Here is a 13,159-nt window from a genome sequence, read left to right as displayed (position 1 = left end):
TTCCCTTTACTCCACTTTATTTAAAAAGAAAAGTGCTTTAGTATTAGTTAAAAGTGTCACCGGCACGTCGCGTTACTTAGCAACAGTGAAAGATTCTTGGCAAGATTAAAATCACTCGAGCTTTAGACATTTCTATCCGAAGCTGACAAGAAGCTTCCAAGGATTTCTCTTTAGATTTTAACGAGCTTTTACGTTATAGCGACTTTGTCGCTATAGTCGGATCGGGTAAACAAACCGGGTGGGGTCGGGCGAAAGGGTTACCCGAATCGGTAAGGCCCTCATCCGATCTCGCCCGGGGATCGGGCGGTTGCGGAATCTGTTGCGATTGTGAAAGAGTGGGGCGCCTGAGCTTCGGATTCGTTCGGAAAAGATCGGGCAGGATCGGGCGCGGACCTGAAAGAGTGGGGTGTCCGAGCTTCGGATTGGCTCAGAAATGATTGGGCGGGATCGAACGCGAACCTAAAAGGAGAGTGGGGCTCTCGCTTCGCCCGATCTCACCCGATCTTTTCCGACCCAATCCGACTGAACCCGAAGTCTATCCAGCCCTATCAGCGAAGGACACATCTTCCAAAACCACCCTATAGGAATAAATACCTCCTTCGTCAGTTCTCCTTTATACAATCATATCTAGTCTCTGGTGGGGAACTTGAACATTATCCTTTACGCCAGTATTTGGACCACCTTCTCTCCTAAACAGATATGTTTAATAAAGCTTGAACTAGTTGCATCTATTATGTATGTTACTAGGCAACCTTCAAGTGCATCAATGTTGCAGGAAGGTAGCGTGAGACGAAACTCCTGTCTGCACCTAAATTATTCATCAGAGAGGCGGTGGGGTATCGGAACGTTTAAGAGGGAAACTTGTTTAGAATGATCTTACGGTTGTAAGAGATGATGCTAAAATAAGATAATAACACTTGTACCATCTTCGCACAATCTTCCTTCCATTTCAACATCTCATTACGAATTCTGAAACACGGATCCCGCTTTGGCCCGGACGATTTACCCGAATATTCTACCGTTCTAATCTTCTTATGCACTAGACGTTCGCTGATTCCCTGCCATATAATTTCCTGTTGGAAGCACCTCGAGCTCTTACACATCACTCGCACATGGCCGTACTTCTCTTACGAGTGGCCGTCTGTAGAGACCGAAATGCAGGGAATTATCGAGCGCTTGGGGTGCCCTACATAACTGAAGTACCTTCAATTTTACTTTTTAAGCAAGCTAACAGAATTTCTTCGAAAACTGGAAAAATTAAAAATATAGTTCATTGCAATAATGGTATAGGTTATTAAAAAATAAGGTTATGGTAGAGATGGGTAATAATTTATGTAATTAGCTGAACTATACTGACGTATATTGAGGCTCTCAAGTTACACAGCCGAGCTGTACGACGAGAATGTGCTATTACTACTACTTACCTCACATTGCCAGCATGCAAACGCGTAAGCTCTTGTCTCCCGTGTACGGCAACGCTAATGCAATTGCGAAGATAACGTAATTAACACGTCCGAATTTATACACTCTCTTCGGTGAGAGCAACGGTATAGTAAGTGTATATTCAAGCGCCTAGTCATCCCCTAATTGGCGATACGAGATCATATCCCTAATATTAGCATCCTTTTTTCTAACCTCAATGTGTCCAAAGAGGTTAGAAAATTTCTATATCATCCAATCAATGGAGATTTACATTTTTTGTTAATCTCAAGGCATGGAATCACTTGTAAAGTCATGCAAATAATTTCCTTTATACTCTGCACAGTGCAAAATGAAAGTCTTTAGTCCCTAGGGAAAATGGCGACGCAAGGAAATGAGAGCCCGTCACTCGCTGCCCCCTCTGTTTTATACAACGGATAATATTTGTTTGATCGTGATTAAAGTACTAATTAGAAATTGACTCAAGCAATCTTACGACCTAATTACCTTACTTTCGAAAGCTACTCGCTTTCTGTCTTAAACTATTAAACTACTAGTTACTTAAAGTTTTGAAGTTCCCTAGAGTAGCGGCGATCAATTGAATTATCAGAGTCGTAGCAGACCGAATGCTTCTAATCGATGTTCTCGAAGCATCGATTCCTCAAATGTCGAACTGCCAGCCACTCTATCTTAATTTTGGTTAGGGCCAATTTCCAACAGCCAGTTAACACGAATAGTTCGGTTCGATGTTATTACGAATCGAAAAAAAAAAAAAAAAACTAGCCTGTTGCTCGTTTTGATATATCTAATATTAACCTATTTTTTTCTGTTTTCAGGTTTTCCAAGAAGTTGGCAACACTGCTGGCGGTTTGTCTTTTGGCCACATGCGTCGGTGAGCATTTTCTTTCAAGTTTGCAGGTCCAAAATGAAAGGAAATTTATTTTTCTGATCCGTCAATTGGAATTCCTTCTTTAAATCTTTACATAAAACTTACCGGCAGCCATTTTCTTCCGTCTGTCCAGATTCCGACTTAGATTTATGACTTCCAGGACAAGAAATCCGCAAGGAGACACAAATGGCTTAAGGAAAGTTTTGTCTCGCCGTAAGGAACCTATCAATCAATTACCACCACGAAGTAGCGAAGGACAATTCTTTAAATCAATGGCAGTTCTCCCTTTATTTTTCCCAAGCAATATTAGCCGAGACAAAACTTTCTGCACCCTCGATGTCGCAGCCCTGTTTCTCCTTAGAAAATTGTTTCTTCCAGAATACTGCTATCTATCCAAAGAAAAATCAGTGTTATAGGTTAGAAAAAAATCATTTATTTAAAAAAAAGGCAAGAAGACTTTTGACGAGAAATAAATAAAAAGGTCGAAGCAGACGGCAAAAGCGAAGAGAACAAGGTGTTCTCTTTTCCGGTACAGAAAACAGGAAGCTTGTAGTGACGAAGCTTTGGAACGATTTTCCAAGGAAGAGAAATGTTGTTCTCGATTTTTCCCTTTACCTGTATTTCTCCTCCATATCCGCTTCCGTTCCTCTCGTCTCGGCTTCCGTCGCTTTATTTGCGAGTGTTGCAGCTTATCTTTTGCACATCAACGATTCAATCCCGAATATCTGCTGCAGCATTTCTTTCCTTAGAAATTCGCCTCCTTAAAGAGTCATTCCAGGGATATTTATGGGTACAGTAGACTCTCTTTATATGGCGGCGTAAGTCATTCTAGCCAACTGCTGGGAACGAGATTAAAAGTCCCTAAAAAGTCCTTATGAATTTCAAAGGTGCTGCCCCCTAGACACTCGTATCTCCAATAAAATGTCATCCATAAAATGGCGTTCAGCCTTTCGACACGAATATAGTGATGTTTTTTTTTTTTTTTTTTTTTTTTAAACACGCCTTTGGTTGTATTGATGTCACTCTCTTTTTTCATCTCTAATTGCTGGCCCTTTGAGGTGGCCATCAAAAAACCGTTCCATTTCGAAATAAACGCTTCTTTGCCGGCTGATATGCAACGGTACATGGAAGGAGGTGGGGAAAGAGAGGCAATGAAACGCAGCTGGCGTGTATTGAAACTCGACTTGTTTGCAATCGACTGCGTACGATTGATCAGCCAAAGGGTAACGTTTAGTTTCTCGCGAATACGGCCCCCTCGATTACCTTCGAAACGCGGCCGTACATGCGGACGTAATTGCACTGGAAACGTCGGTTGGGCTAAATGATCTTTAAACCTTATTGATTTTATTCGTTGGTAAATATTTCGCACAAAAATTGTTTGTAATTAATTAACTTCGATACGTATTTTTATTTAAAAAAGTAAATTGGTAAAACTTCGTTTCGGCGGATCAAAAATATCAAATTTTGTAATTTTCAACCTGAAATATCTAAAAATATAAATGAAAAGTTCAGGAAACCAAAGGTTTAAAAAATACAATTGTGTAAAAATGTACGTATTAGTGGAGTTAGATAGGTTAGTACGACGCCATATTATTTCTACCCGTACTCTGATTGGTTCGTTTACCTTATTTCTCGTGGCAGGACTAACCTAACCAATGCATTTATATGAGTTGGACCAATATGGCGTCATAACCTGCAAAACTATGTTACATACATGGTTTCCTAAACTTTTAACTTGGATTTTCGAATGTTTCAGGTTGAAAACTATAAGATTTGATATTTTTTAACCAAAAATTCTTGGTCCCCTATCCACTTAATCCAAGTTATATCCACTTGGAACCTATCTGTTAGATATATCCGTGTGTGCTCGAACGTGCTTCTATTTTTTTTGAGATTAAAAAAGCTTATGATGGTATTACGTAGATATTAAAAAATAAATGATACGATTTATCATTGAAAAATAGATAAGATTTTTACCTGACTGTTATTTATTAAGCAGCCCTTCACTAACACATATGCTTCTCAGATGGTATTGTGAACAGATGGGGGATTCAGTCTTTCATCAATCATTCTTACATATTATTATTTCATTTCTGAATGCGGCTTCTGTCCGGGAGATTTGTTCAGGATCCTATTAAATAGGGCTTCGTCGAGGCAGGAGCAACGAGTTTCCAATAATGCCTCGGATGCAGTCGGCCGTATTACCGGATAATGCGTCGCTCGCTCAATAATACGCGTCTGTTCGATCACAGTTGATCGGTTGAAAAGTTTCTCTGCCCCATTGATGCCGCCAACTCTTCTTTCCTTCACCTCCGCTCCCTTTACCCTTCGAGCACGGTCGACGCCCGTCTGCGTCTCCGTCGCCGTATCCATTTCCGCTTCCTTTCGTTTCCCTGCCCATTATTCCTTCTCCCGCGTTTCTCTCATTAGGACCTGTCTGCTCCCCTTTTGTTCCCTATTCGCGCCGTTGCGAACGCGTTGGTAATCGTTCTTCCCGAGCTTGCCCAACGTTTGGATGCCCGAATAATTTGCCTTTCGCGAATGCTATCGTAGCTTCTGTTGGAATTTCTCCTCTTTGTACGCGTTACATATTGTGGCAGCGTTACTGAGGAGGAGAAAATGCTAGAGGAAAATGTTTGGATCCCACTAAGTGGGTAAATACTTGGTAGAATAACCCTAGGGATATTTGAAACTTTGAAGGTACCACTGCATGTTCAGCCCCATTCGTCAATGGTCGAATACATTCGTAGCATTGGCATAGTAACATATACTCTGAGAAATCTAGCTTCCTAGGGTGCACTAGAATATTTATTTAGTAATTTCCCTGCAAATTCACTAGGAAACTGGGGATTTGATCGGATACCTTCGTACCATTGGCGTAGTAACTTATACTCTGGGAAATCTAGCTTCCTAGGGTGCACTAGAATATTTATTTAGTAATTTCCCTGCAAATTCCCTAGGAAACTGGGGGATTTGATCGGATACCTTCGTACCATTGGCGTAATAACTCTTACACTCGGAGAAATCTAACTTTCTAGGGTGCACTAGCACATTTTTTTAGTAATTTCCCTGCAAATTTACTAGAAAACTTGGGATTTGGATTCAGAACCTTCCCATTTGCAGGAAACTACCTTACCTCCTATGGTAATGTATTCTGAGAACATTCCTTTTTCCACGATTTTCTCTTACTGGCTTTAAAGATTCCAATCTTACATTTTTTACACTGTACATTATTTTTTAAGCAACCTGTATATTTACCTCTGCAAAGATCAAAGAACCTTCACTGTGTGTTCTTAAGTTTCATCCAGGGTTCATTTCCGAAGTCTCTCTCTGGCTTGTCATCAGACTTAAGGAATAAAACTTGCTCAATTTCCCTAATGTTTCTTGTTTTTCAAACGAAGTTGAAATGTTATCTTAAATTATTCTCTCAAAGTGCAATATTTTCATAGAAAGATATACATTACAATTTATTCTTTGAATCGTAAATTATAACGACAGAAGTAAAAAGAAGATTGCATAAAATGAAGGTACTGGAAGGCAGAGAATTATATTACACAGATTTTTACGGCTAGACGTAGTCAGATAGAATTTAATAAGCCAGGGTATATATTAGGATGTACAGGAAAAAAGTAATATGGAACATATCGCGTGATAAGTTGGAGTTTTAGTGGAAAGAGTTGTACAAATAAATAGAAACAAGATAGACGTGGAAAATCCTATCTCTGTCGCATGTTCAGCCAATTATAACGCTGAAATACTAGTGTAATATGATCATATTTGCAAACACTATAAAGAAAACAAGAATATATAAATGTTTTATTAGCCTGGACGAAATACCGGAGGCAGAGGCAGAGAATTTCAACGATTTATTTAGCTAGACAATACACGGACTTAAAGGGTCTAGCCGTATAAGCATAGTGAATCGGCCCCAGTAACAATTTCGGTTGATATTTATATCACATAATGCTTTTTGCCTAAACAACAATTGTGTGCAATTTCAACCCCCTACCCCCTCTGATAAGGGAGATATGAGGGTAAAACCCAAAACCTTTACCATTTTTTTTCTCAGAAACTATTTAAGATATTTGATCACATTAAAGTGCAAATAGTAGGTATTCATTAGCTGTATATCATATTTTTTTTTCAAAATTTTTATTCGATGATTAAGGGTTGAAAATTAATAAATAAATCTTTGAAAATGATTTTTATAAACAATCCCTTGGATGACACCCACCGAAAAAATTCAGAATAATCCTTTACTATTTAACTATTATCTGTAAAAATTTCAAAAGTGTCGGATTGGTACATCATAGTTAAAAAAAAATAAAACCAATGCAACGCCCTTTCATAAGGCAAAGCCGGCCTGAACGTTAGAGGCGCTCAACCTAACCGACCTACAGGGGAATACGTAGCGCCGACCCGCCACGTTTCTCGTACCAGAAACAGCTCTCAGAAAAGTATGAGCTCTTCTTTCCCTAAACTGTGTGTTAGTTAACAGTCATTTATTTAAATAATATATTAACAATTTAAATTTTTTAATTAAGTTTTCTGGTCCTAACTTTTAACGTCCGTGTTTTCACAGTCTTTCTCGTTTTAAGTATGTGGGAGCCCTAAATCACAGATTTATACCATGTCTTGAACAATGGCACTGTGTTAGATGCCATTAGTTGTCCTTTTAATAGTCAAAGAAGATATCACAGTTATAAATGCAATATCATTCTATTCAACGCTGTAAAGAACATAGACTTCTATAACTATTTCCGTCTTTACCTTTTCACGTACGTATTACTTTTAATTAAATTGTAGCTGGTACCTGTGAATAGTTGTAACTAAGATTTTCCTCGTTTTAAGTATATGGTCGCCCTGAAAAGGGTTAATTATATTATAGCGTACCAGTACTACCTGGAAATGGCTGCAATTAAGGTGACCTTCGTTTTAAGTATATGGGTGTCCAGAAAAGAGTTAAGCGCGTTTTATGGTACAAATGGTGTATTTTCCAATGCGGTTTATATGCCCTGATACTTTTTTACGCAATCACGGAGCCTAAATTGGCGTGTAAATAGACGCATCATAAAGGGTAAAGCGTACGATCCTGAGTCCATGATTTTAGTGTCGACTGTCTTGTTCCCTCTTGTTGCCGAATATAGAGGAGTCGTTAATTGGATAGAATTTCCAAACTTTAAAATCTCGCGGTAAAAACGTTATCTTGCGGAATTATTGGACGAACATGACGCGTTAAATGTACAATATTTACAACAAAACAATAACATTATAAAAATGAAAGTTCGGTCGCGACATATAAACGGTAAAACTTACAATTGTTACATAGAATACAAATCAAACGTAAATAGTTACGCGGGTATAAACCAATATGCATGCGAGACATACTTAAAACGAGAAACACCGTGAAAACACGGACCAGACCAGTTAAAAATTAGGACCAGAAAACTTAATTAAAAAATTTAAATTGTTAATATATTATTTAAATAAATGACTGTTAATTAACACACAGTTTAGGGAAAGAAGAGCTCATACTTTTCTGAGAGCTGTTTCTGGTACGAGAAACGTGGCGGGTCGGCGCTACGTATTCCCCTGTAGGTCGGTTAGGTTGAGCGCCTCTAACGTTCAGGCCGGCTTTGCCTTATGAAAGGGCGTTGCATTGGTTTTATTTTTTTTTAACTATGATGTACCAATCCGACACTCTTGAAATTTTTACAGATAATAGTTAAATAGTAAAGGATTATTCTTAATTTTTTCGGTGGGTGTCATCCAAGGGATTGTTTATAAAAATCATTTTCAAAGATTTATTTATTAATTTTCAACCCTTAATCATCGAATAAAAATTTTGAAAAAAAAATATGATATACAACTAATGAATACCTACTATTTGCACTTTAACGTGATCAAATATCTTAAATAGTTTCCGAGAAAAAAAATGGTAAAGGTTTTGGGTTTTACCCTCATATCTCCCTTATCAGAGGGGGTAGGGGGTTGAAATTGCACACAATTGTTGTTTAGGCAAAAAGCAATATGTGATATCAATATCAACCGAAATTGTTACTGGGGCCGATTCACTATGCTTATACGGCTAGACCCTTTATAAATCGTTTAAGTAGTGCGAATAAATATTGAGTTTTCAAACATATAACTTCATCGAAGATGACAGCATTGATTAAAAGTTTAAAAACAAATCTAAAAACTTTCATCTAAAGAAGATTATCATCAAACTATCTTCTTGCAATTTTAATAAAACATGGTCCAAATAACCTAACCTCCAAATATTTTGGCGCTGGCGGGAGAAATGGGACTTGGGAGTATTTCAAAATGGCCGGTCAAACGGAGGAGACGAGAACTTTGTGTATATTTGAGGGCTTAAATCTAACCTAAGCCTAACTCAAAACTAATACAAGCCTAACCTAAATTGTGGATATTACAAAGGAGGGAACCGACTTCGGTTATACTTTGAAGCCAAACCTAACCTAACCTAACTAAGACAACATGCTTATGTACATCTCAAGAACGCATCGATTCTGAGTACGATCGAAGCTATAATTAGGTAGATAATTAGCAAGCAATATCTCATTGATATGCTGAGTTCCAAAGCCGAGATTCGCCTTAATTACTTTTCACACCTGCATAAATAATTCCATCAAGTTTCCAGAGTTCAAGAATTAGGTTAGTCATCAAAAGTTGGATAACAACGTTGGTCCTTTCCTTAGAGCCTAAGTACCGTGCGTCGCCGACCTTCCGGACGGATTCTTTATAAGAGTACACGACGAATTCGCTGCAATTCCTAATTGATCAACTAGCACTACCCAACCCTAAGAAGTTTCTCTTCAAAAACGATGTCGCAACCTTATGCTACAAACAGGATCTGTCTGTCTGAATTCGGCGCTAGACGAAACTGGCCGAATTGAAATTAACATGTCCAACGCACCGTAATCAAAGAACATGCCACCGGGTGCTGACGCGTCTCCAGCATCCAGCTTCACCGAAAACAAATTACTTGCGTCCGCCATTAGACATCATCAAAGCGATGCTTGCCACCAGCCAACGTTCGTTCTAGTTTGTCGAACCAGCAGGCATCGGGGCAAGAAGAAACTGAGACTTTATCAGGTAGAAGACGAAATAACCCACCGATGGACGAAAGACCAACACAGCCGTTCGCCTCCCCGTTCCCAAACTCCAACAAAGATTACTCTTGGTACCGGGTAAAAGGGAGGTAATTATCCGCTGGCAGCCCTTTATCTGCTATTCCGCAGGCGCAACCCGCCTGACGCGTTTGCAAGATCCTCCTTTATGTTTGGTCTCGCGATTGCATGACGTTACCTCGCGTAATCTGGTAAGCTACTAAAATTATGCGTCGTTGATGTAAGCAGTTTTTGCGCTACCTGATATGTGCTTAAAGCGGTGGTACCTTGGAACAGCCGATGATTAACGTGGGGGGTTTTTTGAGTCAATAGGCAGTAGTCTAAGAGAAATAACGCTATGAGGGCGGGGGGGGGGGGTCTATAATAGTTTTATTTCTTTTATATTAACAAATGTATTTTTTTTAAATATTCTTGAGCCTGGGAGCTCTGTTGGTCCAATGGTACTTTGGGGCTCCTCCTGAATCTCCGCATGCAGGCATTCGCCAACACAGCAGGCAGGGGGTACTCCCTGTTTCTATTTGGCAACTTATTATTCGAATACCACGCGTGTACAGATGATATAATATATGTTTATCTCACGGTGGTTGCGCCCGTGTAACGTGTGGGGAGACTATGACCGTGTCCGTTCGATCGAAAGGTTAGAACACAGGAGAGGGTTAGCCTCCGGGTAAAGTGGAATCCGATATGGTCGGGTAGCTACGTCGACGATCGTCCATTTGAAGCGTCGTTGAAAAGAGCCAATATTCCGTTCGACTGCGCTATGCAGAGTTCGATTCATCGGGGAATTCAATTAGCGCCAGTTGCCGGAAACCTCAAGCAATTTGCGCTCAGCAGCCTCCCCTCTTCTCATTCCCTCTCTATCTTTCGCATTTCTTCTCCCTTCCATCAACTCTGCTTTCTCTCTTCTTCTGTTGTTACCGAATCTACGTCTGTTCCCAATTTCCAGCCGATTCTAGCCCCCCCTGTTTATATCTCTCTGTCTCTGATCCTTCTTCAACCCCCTCTGATTTTGTGAGCTCCTCGCTGTGGGGGGTGTTCGTTTGAGCTGTGACGAATTTAGTTAATTTTTTCTCGCATTTACTATACCAATTTATATGTCGAGAAAATTAGGAAAAGTGCAGCATTGAGAGAGGGGGTTGGGGGAGGGAGGTTTAAGGGTCCGACGTTTCAATGTAGCAAGGGGAATCCCTATCCATCTCATTCTACACCTCTGATAGAGTAGGGTAGAGTAAGGGAGGATTACCCCCTTCCCTCTTCTGAGAGGGTGGAATGTAGGCTAGGTGCTAATACATTGAGGTGATGGGCGAAGAGAGAGGAAGGGGGAATCTACACTACTATAAAGGTAGGGTGCTTCTGCTTTTTTACATCGTTCGATTAATCCCCTCCCCTCCATTGGTAGAATAATATATTTTAATCTAGGGCACTACCCCCCCCCCCCCCCCTTCACCTTGCTTTATTTAAGATCCCTTTCTCCTGATCATCACTTTCACTTCCTCCATCCCTATTTTAGTGATAGCATCCACTTATACACTACTTACCCCCCTACCTTACTTCCTCAGAGGTAATACATATAGAAACGTATCGTCAATCGAGCACTAGTGAGAAAGGTGTTCCCCACGTGTCCCTCTGGTGGTCACTCCACGTACCATTACCATAAAGGATGAGGATACATGTATAACAGGAACCGTTATAAGGTGCTTAGCGTTAGAGATTAACGGAAAGCTGTTATTCTCGACCTGCCAACGCGTTCTGCCCTCTTTAACAGACGGCGAAGAGACCCAAGAGGGTGGGCAAAATAGGGAATGAAGGAGAAGCGGTAGCAGGCAAACAGGCAGACGGTGGATCTACATGCCGCAAATTCCTGTAGCCGACTGTTATTAGGTCGTTGCACCGGAGCGACTGGAGATGTCAAATAGTCGAAGCAATTTGTCCGGAAGTATTTATTACCTGCCACCTACGGCTCTTCCGCGTCAGGGAAAGAAGAGCTTAGGGGCGCTGACTGGATCGCATTCGTTTCTATCGAAGCAGAAATAATGCAGAATGGAATTTAATAATCCCTGGGGAGGGAATTTAGAATCGTCGTTGATGTGCGAACACGAAGGTTGGAAAATGTCCGCCATAACCTAAAAGGATGATCTAGATGTCGCTGACAAACTGCCACTGCATTATTCCCCAAAGCCTCTATTTTTTTCATAAAATTTCTTTCTCCAATTAATCAATCAAGGGATACTACACGGGCAAACACATTGAAAGCCTCTTTTTCCTTAATGATTTCCATTCTCCATCGGCGAAGTTTCGTTCAAACGAATTATTCTCCGTTATCCAAACGGATGAGTACAGTTTTTATTGGAATTGTACATTGAAATCAGTTGAAAACTTTCATCGATAAGAAATCTGTGTATCGATGAGACAAAACCTCGTCCGTCTTCTTCGGCAACGCGAAAGTTTAACCAGTTTGAGGTTATGTTTCGGTATCTCTCGGTCTCGATAAATAGATAATTCCGTGAACAAAATGGAAGGATGAAATCGAGTAGAAGTAAGGGGACGTGACGTTCAGTTACGAATAAATTTGTTCAGCGTGTTCGAATCGACAAGGAAAATAGCGGGCAGAAAAAAGGAGAGAGAAAAATTAGACTTGTCGACCGGGCTGACGTTCGAGAATCGATCCTGAAACTTATCGAAGCTTATCGGGTAATAACTGCTGAGATGACGAAGTGCAACCCTGAACTCGATGTGTTATATATTGACTTTGCTCTCTTTACAGCCGTTTATGTGATCTCGTAAACCTTGCCGAACGGTTTTCCACTTTTCCAGCTCGTGCTCTACTATTCTAGTGGATTGAGAGGGTAATAATCATTCAGATCGAATAAAAAAGTTAATAATGATTGGACTGCGCAATTTGCACCCCCTGGAGGGGGGGATTACCTAGTTTACCCAAAACACCATCTTTTTTATCGTATCACGATTTTTGGAACACCCTGTGTGCCGTTTACATTTGCAGTGATATATCGTCAGAGCTTTTAAGGAAATTGCATTAACAAGTCTAAGATGATACTTCCGGTGGGTGTACCGACGCGAAGGAGAAGTTTTGTTATACTTTTCCGCGAGCTTTCCTTTTATCCCTAGTTTCATTACTGTCTTTTTTTCCCCAGCCTCGTTTCTTCTCGCGCTGCGATCCTATTACAACGATTCAAATTACCCTAACGCGTCACCTGAGAAATTCCGGAAGAAGAAATCACAGTGTCCAACGTCCCTCGTTTTCTTTGAAACTTTTGGATGTAAAAATCGTTCTTCTATCGTTCCAGGCGCTAACAATGTAAACGAACCACCAATCCTGGAGGGTGGGGGATATCCCGCAGGTCTGCCGCTGTCAGAATCAACGAAAGTTGGCACGGAAGTTTTTGTCCTCAAGGGCCACGATCCCGAAGGATCGCCGGTGAAATATGGTATACAGCTAACGGACCACTTCGTCGTAAATCCACGCACCGGCGTTATAACGTTGGCCAAACCCCTGAATCGTGAGGCGAGTATATCATTTTCAATTAATTCTCTATGTTACCCTTCACTGGCCAGGTGAAAATAAACCATTTGTGTCCAAAAATACACTTAGGAACACCAGGTGGATCATTTTCACTCAAGTGGTATGTAATAACTGGTCTAGCTGGTGGAAGGGTTAAGGCATCATCCGTACGGTAGGTTT

At 40.4% G+C, this 13,159-nt stretch overlaps 1 protein-coding gene across 1 annotated transcript in view; it reads left to right on the top strand.

Annotated features, from left to right (window-relative positions):
- The window catches only part of Cad87A (cadherin 87A), a 59,613-nt gene that overhangs the window by 35,967 nt on the left and 10,487 nt on the right, over positions 1-13,159 (top strand). Inside the window, exons 3-4 of the mRNA XM_076689544.1 lie at positions 2,256-2,311; positions 12,765-12,982. Coding sequence (XP_076545659.1) covers positions 2,256-2,311; positions 12,765-12,982 — 274 coding nt within the window. The remainder of the gene's footprint in view (positions 1-2,255; positions 2,312-12,764; positions 12,983-13,159) is intronic.

Source organism: Osmia lignaria, chromosome 8, assembly GCF_051020975.1.
Source record: "Osmia lignaria lignaria isolate PbOS001 chromosome 8, iyOsmLign1, whole genome shotgun sequence".
Lineage (NCBI taxonomy): Eukaryota > Metazoa > Arthropoda > Insecta > Hymenoptera > Megachilidae > Osmia > Osmia lignaria.
Note: the sequence above shows the minus strand (reverse complement) of the source record. Positions and strands in the feature narration are given on the sequence as shown.